The 11,957-nt window shown below is 37.5% G+C and overlaps 5 protein-coding genes across 7 annotated transcripts in view; 2 read left to right on the top strand and 3 right to left on the bottom strand.

Moving 5' to 3' along the window:
• LOC118747680 (hippocampus abundant transcript 1 protein) overlaps positions 1-11,957 on the bottom strand; it is a 142,910-nt gene that overhangs the window by 125,133 nt on the left and 5,820 nt on the right. The window lies entirely within an intron of this gene.
• The window catches only part of LOC118747679 (triple functional domain protein), a 183,585-nt gene that overhangs the window by 67,890 nt on the left and 103,738 nt on the right, over positions 1-11,957 (bottom strand). The gene's annotated exons all lie outside the window — the stretch shown is intronic.
• LOC118747681 (ubiquitin carboxyl-terminal hydrolase 5) lies at positions 5,613-8,536 on the top strand. 2 transcript variants are annotated; one of them, XM_036481748.1, is made up of 4 exons: positions 5,613-5,695; positions 5,755-6,258; positions 6,319-6,848; positions 6,904-8,536. In XM_036481748.1, the coding sequence occupies exons 2-4, from the start codon at positions 5,769-5,771 to the stop codon at positions 8,317-8,319; spliced, it is 2,436 nt and encodes an 811-aa protein (XP_036337641.1). In that variant the 5' UTR covers positions 5,613-5,695; positions 5,755-5,768; the 3' UTR covers positions 8,320-8,536. The 2 variants fall into 2 exon arrangements, with proteins under 2 accessions (XP_036337641.1, XP_036337640.1); XM_036481747.1 differs by having other exon boundaries at positions 5,613-6,258.
• Positions 8,583-10,280, bottom strand: LOC118747683 (alpha-1,3/1,6-mannosyltransferase ALG2). Its single transcript, XM_036481751.1, has 2 exons — positions 10,019-10,280; positions 8,583-9,944 (listed from the first exon to the last, which is right to left on the bottom strand). Exon 2 carries the CDS (start codon positions 9,931-9,933, stop codon positions 8,650-8,652), a length of 1,284 nt encoding a protein of 427 aa, XP_036337644.1. The 5' UTR covers positions 9,934-9,944; positions 10,019-10,280; the 3' UTR covers positions 8,583-8,649.
• LOC118747684 (ribosomal L1 domain-containing protein CG13096-like) lies at positions 10,656-11,951 on the top strand. Its single transcript, XM_036481752.1, has 2 exons — positions 10,656-11,580; positions 11,637-11,951. The coding sequence occupies exons 1-2, from the start codon at positions 10,805-10,807 to the stop codon at positions 11,917-11,919; spliced, it is 1,059 nt and encodes a 352-aa protein (XP_036337645.1). The 5' UTR covers positions 10,656-10,804; the 3' UTR covers positions 11,920-11,951.

Raw genomic sequence — 11,957 nt, forward strand, 5'->3', positions numbered from 1 at the left:
ATATATATTCAATAAGTAATTAAAGCTAAAGTTTAACATTATTCTGAAGAAAAAAACGCGAGGCAGGTTTATATGTATGTATATGTAAATCTGGGAAGTTAAAGATTAATAGAACGTATTGCTAAGGGAATGAATATGGATATTGATATGTATTTTTTTACTCAATTATGTACTAACGGTTCAACTAATTAAGAATACGAAATAAAAGTAAATAAGGAATCTTGCTTTCGACTGTATGGGGCATACATACATACATACTTACTTAAGTAAATGTGTATTTAAAAAATTCATAAAACACTTGCATAATAAAAAGATTGGAAAAAATTGTGAAGGCATGCATACGTACGTACATAAGGTTTATAAGTAAATTTGTATGCAAGTATGTATGTACGATGTTTGTAGTAAGCGCTTAAGAAAGAAAGCATGTAATTTAATCGAATGTGGAAAATGGCATGCTGGAGCAGAGCACATCATTTAAGTGCAATCCCTTAACATTTCGTATAAAATTTAGCAGAATTTTAAATTAAAGTTATTTTTTTTTTTGAGGACGTGATAATCTGATGTATTTATGTACATAAACTTGGGTTAAAAGTTTTGATAAGCGCAGCCAAGTAGTATCTAGTAAAAAAAAAAATCATAATTTGGCATAGCCCATTCCGATTAACACCGATTAAACCCTTTATCAGTGTCCTCCATGATTACACCACGCTGTATTGATTCTGGAATTTTCCATCGTATTAGGTATGTAAATAAAAATTTTACGTTTTTGATATGTACCTAATATCTATTCACCTCACAGAAAAATTGGGATGAACACTTTGTTGTAATTTATTGCAAAAAAAAACACGGTAAAACCTCTTTTCATCATGCGATTAGCGCGCGCTTATTATATCTGTGTTCGTATGGAAAAGTAGCTTATGTCGAAAGGCTGGCTTTAGTATAAATCGGCATTCGCAGCATACGATTGCGAATGACTTACGGGCGCTAAGCCGTTTAAACAACTTTTAGCAAATAAACGTGCAAGAAATAGTTCCGATACTAGCAAGTCAATATTGTTTTTAAGTCTCATCAAAAAATTCCTTGTCGTTTAAAAAATAAAGGGAATGCCGCATTATACTAAAGCCGGCCTTTCGACATAAGCTACTTTTCCATACGAACACAGATATATTTATTATTTCCGTCAAATTGGCAATTTTGAGTTATCTAATACGTAGGCAATATTTCTGAAGGAGAGTGAAAAATTTTTAAGCGACAACTTAAAGGCGAGACAAACAATGCATAGAGGCTTCGCACAGTGGGTAATATCGAAAAAAAATTCCAGACATGGCGCACAGTGTACAATTTGGGAGTGTCGATGGACAAAATCGTAAATCTCTTGACAGGAAAAATAGTGCCATTACATAATCATTATATTCAACCCCCAAAAAATTTATATGAAAAATTAGCTTTCGAAAAAAAATTAATACTTGCTGGCTAGCCCAAAAAAAAAAAATTGGGTTTTGGTTGTATGCACTTTTCTTGCAGATTTTCAACCGAGGAATTCAAATTTGTTGTCAGAAGTTGACTAAAAAATCTTTTAAATGCTCTTTTTTTAAATTGCTAAGTGCTTATAAATTTTCAACTTCTTAATCTAGCCAGCAAAGTATTATTTTTTTTTAAGGTTGATTTTTCAGGCAATTTTTTATGTGGTTTTTTTTATAATGATTATATAATGGCTCCATTTTTCCTTGTACACCATTATATGAGCTTTCAAACCCATATTTTGATCTTATTCCTATCCAGAGATCAACGACTTTGCCCATCAGCACTCCCAAATCGTACATTGTGCGGCGCTAGAATAACCGTATAAATGTAATTTTTTTTTTCATCATTAAATATCTTTAATTTTATGATTCTGATGAAATAATTTATTATTTTTATCATCAATTTACTGGGTCGAGTCTCTCTATTCAAAGATAAAAAAAACTCTAAAATTAGGGAGCCTTATGAATCCCAGCTTTGAATTTTTCGCCTTTTTATTTCTGAATAGAGATCATTTTTCTGGAGGTGAGGCTGATGAGTAAATTTCTGATACAAATATTAAATTACATATCGTCACCTGAAATGCAAAAAAAACGTAACAACATCACAACTGAAATTGAAAAAGTTGTGACTAATATTTTTCTTTATTTTTTTTCATAAAATTATGTGGGAGGTGTAATTCGATGAAATCCATCAAAAAGTGAATTTTGAATTTTAGGTGACGATATTAAATTACTACATCAGGATCATGAAATTAAAGATTTTTAAAGAAAAATTAAGAAATGTTTCCGATATTTCCCACTGTGTGTCCTCTGTGTGTATTCTTTCATGCATATGTAAGTGGGCCGTACTTACCGCTATATATGTATATACATATTTTTTGTACACTCGCTTATTGCTTACCGAAAATTTGCAAATAAAACTTTAATCAAATTTAAACAAAGAAAATATATTCTCTGAGTAAATGAATGAGCCTGCCCGGATAACACAAAACTCCAAGCTTGAAAAGCAATTGGTTTTAAGTGTACAGTTTTTATAAGGCCCCTCCCCTTTTTTTTTTGGAAGTTGGATTCCTCTTCAAAAATGTTTGAAGGGAGGAGTATTTGAAAATGCCCGCGCCTAGCATGTTTCCATTGGCCGTTTTCTTTTTTCGTAACGATTGGAAAATCTGTGCCAAGCTTGAGTGCTCCAAAAAAACAAGATGAAAATTAAAAACAGCAAAAATTGGCACTTGGTATTAATTTCCTCCTTATTGCCTTACATTTTCACAAATCGTAAAAAAAACGAAAACAAAGTCGTAGTTAAATTTAATTACTACTTTAATAATAACCTATTAAGTGTAAATTAATTAAATACATACATACGTATGTACATACCATACCTACCAAATAATCATAAATTAGCCCTTTGGGTTGTCATACTCGTATAAAATTGGTTTCTCACTAATTCTAATGTTGAATTAAATCTATGTAGGTAAGCTAAATAATTATGATTTACGCAAATTTTGCTATTTTTTCTGTTACATAATTATACATAAATAAAGTGAATGAAAAATGAGCTAAGCTAATGCCAGAGTAAAGAATTTCTAAGCTACATAATTAATTGTGCAACAACTTACTTGTTGGGGGTTGGGATGCCCATTTGCGTGCATTTTTACGAGTACACTCATAGCGAGGATAACAAATTGGTGGTAATACATACATACATAAATTTTATCAAACTATCACCAAATTTCTAATAAACAATAACAAAAACAATACAAGTTACATATGTACATACATACATATATCTTGAATTGAAACTTTCAAGGTTAAACATTAATTTATAGGCACATGCAAAGAAAATATAAGAACTTATAAAATGTGTATCGTAATCGACATAATTATTTGTTTCAATTTGCATATAATTCAATTACCTACAATTGTAGTATTCATAGTAGTCAAAATAAATCAAGCCAGCATAAAATAAAAATAAAATAATATATTTAAAGAGAAAAAGATTAAAAAAATAGAATTAATAATAAACAAATAATAATATTAATTATTCACAACAAACCAAAAAGTGGAATAAAGGCATAATACTTTACTTCAAAAAAATTAATCAAACAAAGTTAGTTTTATTTATTTTTATTTTTTACTACGTGTTTTCGGCACACCAGTGGTCGCTCCAAGTGGAGGAGAGCGCGAGATCTACACTTGTCCAGCTTAGGTCAGATATGTCTTGCTATCCTGTAAGTAGGCTCTGCAGACCTATCTTATATTTGCCCGTACGACAAAGTTATTCTCCAGCCAGAGCTTGCAAGAAGATAGCGGAATGCCCGAATTACGAGCTTTACTGATTGCAGATAGCAAGCTTCTTTCACTTGCTAGTTCATCTGCAGCACAGTTTCCCGGTATGCCTTTGTGGCCTGACACCCATACAACGTTAGTAACGTAACATCTTGCCAGTTCATTACGACTACATTCCATAACAATCTTCGATGTAGATTTGTCACAATTAAGTGCTTTAATAGCCGCTTGGCTGTGAGAAAAGATTGTTACCGCCTTCATACTAATTAGAGAATCGATCAGCCAACTTGTAGCTTCGTTTATTGCTGTTATTTCAGCCTGAAAACGCTACATACATCTGGCAGACGAAAATTAAGGTCAAGTGAGAGTTCTTGCGAGTATACTTCCTACCTTCATATCCAACTGGGAGCCATCAGTGTAAATGGCTGTTCAGTCAGAATACGACATCAGGACCGAATACTCCCCCCATTCTTCCCTTTAGGGGATCCTTGTCTGGAAGTGATTCTTTAGTCCCGTAGGCGGGACCGTACAGTCCAGGCGCCTCGCGTTACTCCATTTGACTAGTGCATTTAATCTAATAGCATTACAGCTTGCCTGTAGTTTACCATATAGGTCCACAGGTACAAAGTGAAGCAAGGTCTCTATGGCTTTAATCGGCGTGGATGGTAGCACTCCCATGATCATCATGCACGCCACCCTTTAGACCGTTGTTAATTTATGCCGTAGAACAAAATGGGACGCACAACCGTGTATATCCAGTTCACAATGTGAGGCTTAGATCCCGTTTAGGCTCCTTCGGGACCGATCCAGCGACTGCCGAAGACGTCGTTTGCAGACAGACTTTAACGCCGTGTCCGTCGGCGGCATTTTTACCCGTGCAGACAACCGGGGCTATCTTGTTTACGTTCGTTTTTCAACTGGCTCTTTGTTCGCCTCCCGAGCCGAGGCCGTCCGGCGGCCGAATAAATGGGTAAGGAGAAAGAATGATCGGCCTCAGCAGAGCTCCGTGCTGAGGTATATACACCGTTACTCCCGGAGGTGGACAGGTTTACGGGACGCGCCGTTAGAATACAGTCGGAAAGCCCCCTGATTCCAAACCATCCAATAGGCACGGTGACGCATGACACCCTGAATTAGGGGGCCGTTTTATATCTACCGCCCGGTACCCCCAGAAATGGCCTAAGTATGTCCACCCCAGCCTCCCTAGGGCGAGCCCGTCCGGCCTACCACTAGACCTAGACGAGGCAGGGGAATTTATACCTCGGCCTTAGCTAGGCCCGCCTGCTTGCACCACTGCCGCATAGGAGCAAGCCTACCTTGCCACAGCGGTGTAAAGAGCCATGCCCATTGCGCAGTCGGCACCCGCTTGGAGGATATATCTAGAAGGATTTTCGCCAACCAGTTCAAGGGCTATGACTGTTGGGTCTTCTCGGAATTAGATAGAAATCAAGGCGCGTGGGCCTGTTGGTGAATGAGGAACAAAAGAAGTATCTTCTGTCATGAGACATACAGTCATAGGAAAAGCATCTCGGCAGTCACTGTTGACTGTTTAAAAAAGTAGACGACTATAGGAATCAGCATGCGGCAAAACAACAACGCATGTGCGTCTTGTTAGTCAAAAGAATCCCTGTGACGCAGAAAAGATTTTCTATTTGGCGGGGTCTTTAATTGTTATTTATTTTATGATCGATTAATCGAATTTGTCTCAAATTATAGCGATTGCCATTCTGTCATGTTCCGATTGCTTCCCAAACCGTTTCAAATGCCAAATTCCTAAAATAACATTTGCATTGACGCATAATTTGTTAAATTGCTGAATAATTGCGAGAATACTTGTGTTGTACTGATATTACATTTAAATATAATAATTTAGGGTAAAATACGCAGTAAATATTTTACATTAAACGCAATATATTTGTTGTGTAATTGATTAAAACGTTACCAGCTATTTACAAAGTGATGGAACAGTTGCAGAAACAATTGGCGAAAATTCGTGTACCATGCGATAATGTACCCATTTATAAAGATGAGTGCGTCTACTCCTATGATACACCAGAAACTCCTACAGGACTTTACGTGAGTTTAAGCAGCTTTCTGGGCTTTGGCGAAGCATATGTGAAACGATATGCTGAAAAGACTGGAAATACAGTATTCTTGCATATACATCGCATTAAGACACCCAAAGAAAATGTTGGTGGTGCTTGCGCTGATGAAGGAGGACCTGAACGCAAAATAACCCGGTTAGCTATAGGCGTTGAGGGAGGTTACAATGATGCAAACGAAAAGAAATACGACATTAAAGATTCGTATAGTATTGTTGTAATGCCGGATATTGATAAGAAATTGGTATTCCCTGATGAACAATTGCCGCTGCTGGTAACACAATCAGTTGAAGCAGTTCTAGCACAAGAATCAGCTATAGCAAAATTAGAAAAACAAACGCTAGCTGGTAAGTTTTCAAGTGTAATATTTTGAATTTTGCTTTTTAATCAGTGTTTCATGTCTGTAGGTACTTGGGATGGTGAAGTACGTCAAGTGTCCAAGTATTCAGATAATTTAATCCAGCTAGATAATGGCAAGAAAATACCACCGTCCGGCTGGAAATGCGAAAAATGTGAACTAACAAATAATTTATGGCTCAACTTAACCGATGGCTCTATTCTTTGTGGGCGTAAATTTTTCGATGGTTCGGGTGGAAATGATCATGCTGTAGAATATTATCGGGAAATGGGTTATCCATTAGCTGTCAAACTGGGTACTATAACTGCTGATGGAAAATCTGACGTTTTCTCATATCCAGAGGATGACATGGTTATTGACACACATCTGGAGAAGCATCTTGCTCATTTTGGTATTAATATGGCAGCGATGAAAAAGAGTGAAAAGACTATGGTTGAATTGGAACTAGAAATTAATCAACGCATTGGTGAATGGTCACTGTTGACCGAAAGCGATAGCGAGTTACAGCCATTGGCTGGTCCAGGCTATACGGGTATGAGAAACCTCGGCAACTCGTGTTACATTAACAGTGTAATGCAGGTAAGTGCGATGCCAAACCGTTACCAAATCACTTACATTTAAAAACTGTTTTCAGGTAATATTTACACTGCCCGACTTCATCAAGCGATACGTAGGAGACGGTGCCGAAAAATACTTTAACGCATTTCCTTCAGATCCGGCAAATGATTTTAACATACAAATGGCTAAGTTGGGTAATGGCATATGGTCAGGCAAATACAGCAGCATTTCGGAGAATTCACTTGATTCTGAGTCTACAGGCATTTCGCCAGCTATGTTCAAAAATGTCATTGGCAAAAATCATCCCGACTTTAGTACGAAACAGCAACAAGATGCTTATGATTTTTATCTACATCTTATCAACATTATCGAGCGAAATTCGCGCAATGAACCGAATCCTGTGGAAAGTCTCACGATCAATTTGGAAGACCGTGTGGAGTGCATGAGCAGCAAAAAGGTAAAGTACACACATCGTGATGACTTTTGTTTGCCATTGGAAATACCCTTAGATAAAGCTACAAACTTAGACGAGGTCAAAGAGTATTTGGAGCGTAAAGCCGCTCAAGGCAAAAACAATAGCAGCGACAAAAATGTAGTGCGCCACAAAGTGCCTCTACAAGCTTGCTTAGAACGCTTTTTCGCACCTGAAGTACTTGACCAATTCTACTCGTCGGCTGCAAACTGCATAACCACTGCCAGAAAGAATACCCGGCTTGGGAATATGCCAGATTTCTTAATGTTGCATTTGCGCAAGTTCACACTCGGCGCCGATTGGGTCCCAAAAAAGTTAGATGTTTCGGTTGATATGCCAGATGAATTAGATCTCAGCAACTGGCGCGCCTCTGGTATGCAACCAAATGAGCAGCCATTACCAGAAACGGAAGAAAAGCCCAAGTTTTCGTTTGATGAAAATCTAATGGGCGAACTTATGCAAATGGGATTTCCACGCGAAGCTTGCAAGCGTGCGGTATTTCATACTAAAAATATTAGTTTAGAAGCAGCTTCCAATTGGCTCATGGAGCATATTGGCGATGCAGACATCTCAGAACCGTTTGTTTTGCCTGCAGATGGAATGGGCGGTAGAAAAGCAGCAGAATTCACAGCGAATCCTGAAAGTGTAGCTATGTTAATGAGTATGGGCTTTGAAGAGCGTCAAGCGACTAAGGCATTGAAAGCAACCGATGGCAATATTGAACGTGCAACAGATTGGATTTTCTCACATGCCGACGATATGGACACAGATGAAAACACCCCAAGTAATGTCAGTACAGATACAGGTACTACGCAGAAAAAAACATACCGTGATGGTGTAGGAAAATATAAGCTTGTAGCTTTCGTTTCTCACATGGGAACATCAGCCCAAGTTGGTCATTATGTGTGTCACATACAAAAAGATGGACGATGGGTGATCTTCAACGATAGCAAAGTAGCACTTTCGCAAAATCCACCAAAAGATCTCGGCTATTTATATTTATATAAGCGATATGAGTAATATGACAAATTAGAGTTGGTTAGTAAAAAATGCGCATTTTAAAAGAACTTGCCTTTATTTAAATATTGAATTCTTAAATTATGACACTTAGTATTAAATGCAAAGAACTGAACAATTTTAATACATCAAGAAATATAGCTTATCATCGCAGTTGAATTAATAAATGTACGCAGTGACGAAAAAAAAACATAAATCGAGTAAATTTAGCAAATCTTAATTGTTTTTTTTTTGTTCTATATTTCAATGTGCACTAGTCATAAAGCCTAAGCGGTTACGGCGTGTCTATTTAACGACCTATTAATACGGCCATGTTAATTTTTCGCCTCGTATTTATGCATCTTTTTTCTTACTACTCTCCTTTGTCCAGACCGGTTTGATGACGGTTTCCACAATATTATTGAGTTTGTCGGTAAATGCTTCAAATGAGAATTTCTGTTGCACTCTCTTGTGCCCCATCACGCCCATTCGTTCACGCAAGGCATCATCCTTATATAACTGCAGCATTGCATCTGCAAACTTTGATGGTTGTTGCTCGCATAAAAATCCTGTAGAATTATTCACAATCGTTTCCGTTGGTCCGCCACTATTTAATGCAATTATTGGTTTCGACATATACATGCCTTCCAGTGGCACAATACCGAAGTGCTCGTTATCGGGAGTGTAAAGCAGACAGTGTGCTTTATGAAGCAACATAAATTTCTCATCGTCGTTAGGAGAGCGCAGCAATATCACATTTTCTTGGAGTTCCAACTTGCTGACTATCTGACGAAGCTCATTGTAGTGCTCCACATTTTCTACTACACGATCATCGTATCCACCAGCGATGATCAAGCGACAACGCTTCGAATCCGGAGCTGACAAGGCGTCAATCAACAAACGAAAGGAATGCAAAGCTAAAGCATGATTCTTCTTTCGTTCATATCGATTAATATCCAGAAAGATGAATGCATTACGCGGTATTTCTTCACATGCTTTCACTCCGAATTCCATGCTTGGCATAGCTGCTATCTTCTTTTGCATTGCATCGAAGTATTGAGTATTTAGAGATGGATATAATACGTCGGGTACCACATCTAAACGTTGGAATGTGTCACCGAAAACTCGTAAGGTGAATTTGGAATTAACCAACGTCACATCCGCCATGCCGACGGTAAATTCTTCAAGATAATTTAATGGCGCCCGGTAAACACTTTTAAGGTAGCCTTCTCGAATGCTCAATAACTGGTCAGGAAAGTGGCAGTAGAAAATTATTTTTGGTCGTCTCTTAGCAAGTTTCAATATGGGCACGCCAACAGAGATTTGATCACAGAAGAAAACATCAATATTTTCACGGTGCGACAGCACGAAAGAAGCATATAGGGCAGCATACATCATGCGTAAGTAGGCACATAGTGCATAGAATCGGCCAAAAATCTTACGTGGCAACCAATCGCCAACGACTTGCACCTGCAAAGTGCCATCAGAAGTTTCTTTAAAACAGTGCGTTGGGTCATGATGATTAGTCAAGAAACTGACTTCATGTCCTCGTGCTTTCAACGCGAGAGCTGCGTCCACAACTAGCCGCTCTGCGCCACCAATCCCCAGATCGGGATGAAGAAAGAGAATACGTACCATTCGTGCGCTTGCTTTGTTTTAAATCAGACAAACGATTACAAGTTGAATAATATAATCTCAATTTTAGACCAGGTTTAATACTTACTAAGTACTTTACTGTCATTCAACAGCTTTAAAAATCTTCATTTGCTCAAAACAACTGAGTCAACAATTTACATTTGCTTCCCCGCAAAATAATAAACAGCTGTATCAATAGAACTGCAAAGTACTCGATAGCGCTATCGATACTATCGACCACAGTATACTACACCACAGTATACTGTGCTATCGACAGCCATTTTTTTAGACGCTATTGATTATCTTTTGGTATTGCCGATTATCACACAAATTAAAATTGATTTATGAAACTAAAAATTCGAAAATTGAAATAATGGGTAGGTTCAGAAGGCGGAGAAGTTGAGCGCAACCGTTGCTAAAAAATCAGTGATCATAATGCGCCTTCTGAACGGCTCGATACAGTAGCTGTCAAATTCAAAACACACAACATGTCTCAAATGATCATACAAATATTACGATTATCTAAAAAATTTGTTTTACCAATCTTGACTACATTGCAACACTATTGCACAAAAGCAAAAAAATTAATACGTATATTATAATAACGTTTAAAGAAAACTAACTCGTTCAGAAAGAATCCTTAATGTAAATTGGGTTAAAGCCAAGAATGGGTTAAAGCGACATCCTAGCTCAGATTCTCAATATTTCTGTCTCATCTGGCATCTCTTAGGAAATGTCATTTTGCAACGAATGTTTGACATATCTGGGTTTCGCAGCTTTTCATTTGTTTGACAAATCTCTATAAATTACCTGAGGTGCACGTGTTATTTCGGAGCATTAATTTTTTACCGCTTTCAATTGTGAAGTATTAAAAATGGTTAAATTACAAAAATCACTAACTAAACCAGTCGATTTAGTTGAGAAGAAGAAAAAGAAGGTTATAGCTCCACCGCTTGCCGGTATATCAAAAATAAGCAAAAAAGATAAGCCAAAGCATTCAGTTAAGAACTTGCCGAAGGCCAAAAAGGAAAAGCTACTGAAGACTGTAGTCGACGATCTCGGAGTTGTAGCCCCTATAAAGAAGGAAAAGAAAGAAAAATTCAATAAAGACAAAAAGAAAGCTTCAACTGAACACACAGGTGTGAAGCCGTTAAAAGATTCAAAGAAAAAAGAGAAGGCTAAGAAACGCCCCCTAGTTCTAGCGCCACCTGAATCGCCAGCGGCCACCAAGTCTGCAGCGGCTTTCCCGCAAGAAAAACCCCAAAAGAAGAAGGCTAAGGGACAGAAGAAAAATGCTAACAAAATAGCCAAACCTGTTAAAGAGCAAACAACTCCGTTGACAAGTTTAGAGAAGAAAAAATCCGCTAAACGGGCATTCAGAAAGGAGCAACTAAAAAAGAGGCGCGAAAACAAATTAAATAAAACAAAAAAATCGCACCCAAAACGGCTATTTAAGGCGCCGCCATTCGATGAAAGCAAATTCAATGCCATTGTTAACGCGGATAACATAAAGAAAATAGCGAAGGGTTTGAAAGAGCAGGTCAAGAAGGAAGTGGCTGAAAAGAAAACCGCTATATTTAGTGATTTTCAATACTTCTTAAACGTGGCTGCCTTTAAGATTCCTAATGTCCCTAAACGCATGGTGAAGCTGTAAGTATTAGACAAGGAAGAATTATTTTTATTTATTTTATTTTTCTTCCGTAAAGAAACCTGAAGCATTCTTTGGTGGATAAGGACGATGATGTTGCCATAATAGTATCTGATGTACAACGTGGTGCTAAAGTCGACTATGAGCCCACCATACAACATTATGAGGATATTTTCCGTGAGGCCGGCATTGAAGGACTGACGATTGTACCATTCAACAAACTAAGGAATGAATGTAACACTTTTGAAACTGTACGAAAATTTGGAAATACCTACGATTATTTCCTTTGTGACGGCCGGTTGGTAGGACATGCATCGGGTTTTTGTGGCAAGGTAAAGTAGACTTGTATAACTTCGATTTATTAAACTCTAATAGGTAT

The sequence above is a fragment of the Rhagoletis pomonella genome, unplaced genomic scaffold, assembly GCF_013731165.1.
Source record: "Rhagoletis pomonella isolate Grant_MI unplaced genomic scaffold, Rhpom_1.0 Rhpom_scaffold_00012, whole genome shotgun sequence".
NCBI lineage: Eukaryota > Metazoa > Arthropoda > Insecta > Diptera > Tephritidae > Rhagoletis > Rhagoletis pomonella.

Excerpts from the sequence above, each read along its gene's own strand:
- LOC118747681 (XM_036481747.1), top strand. The coding sequence starts at position 5,769 with ATGGAACAGTTGCAGAAACAATTGGCGAAAATTCGTGTACCATGCGAT. Across the intron at positions 6,259-6,318 it reads AGAAAAACAAACGCTAGCTG|GTACTTGGGATGGTGAAGTA; the intron begins GTAAGTTTTCAA and ends TCATGTCTGTAG. Across the intron at positions 6,849-6,903 it reads ACATTAACAGTGTAATGCAG|GTAATATTTACACTGCCCGA; the intron begins GTAAGTGCGATG and ends AACTGTTTTCAG.
- LOC118747683 (XM_036481751.1), bottom strand. The coding sequence starts at position 9,933 with ATGGTACGTATTCTCTTTCTTCATCCCGATCTGGGGATTGGTGGCGCA.
- LOC118747684 (XM_036481752.1), top strand. The coding sequence starts at position 10,805 with ATGGTTAAATTACAAAAATCACTAACTAAACCAGTCGATTTAGTTGAG. Across the intron at positions 11,581-11,636 it reads CCTAAACGCATGGTGAAGCT|AAACCTGAAGCATTCTTTGG; the intron begins GTAAGTATTAGA and ends TCTTCCGTAAAG.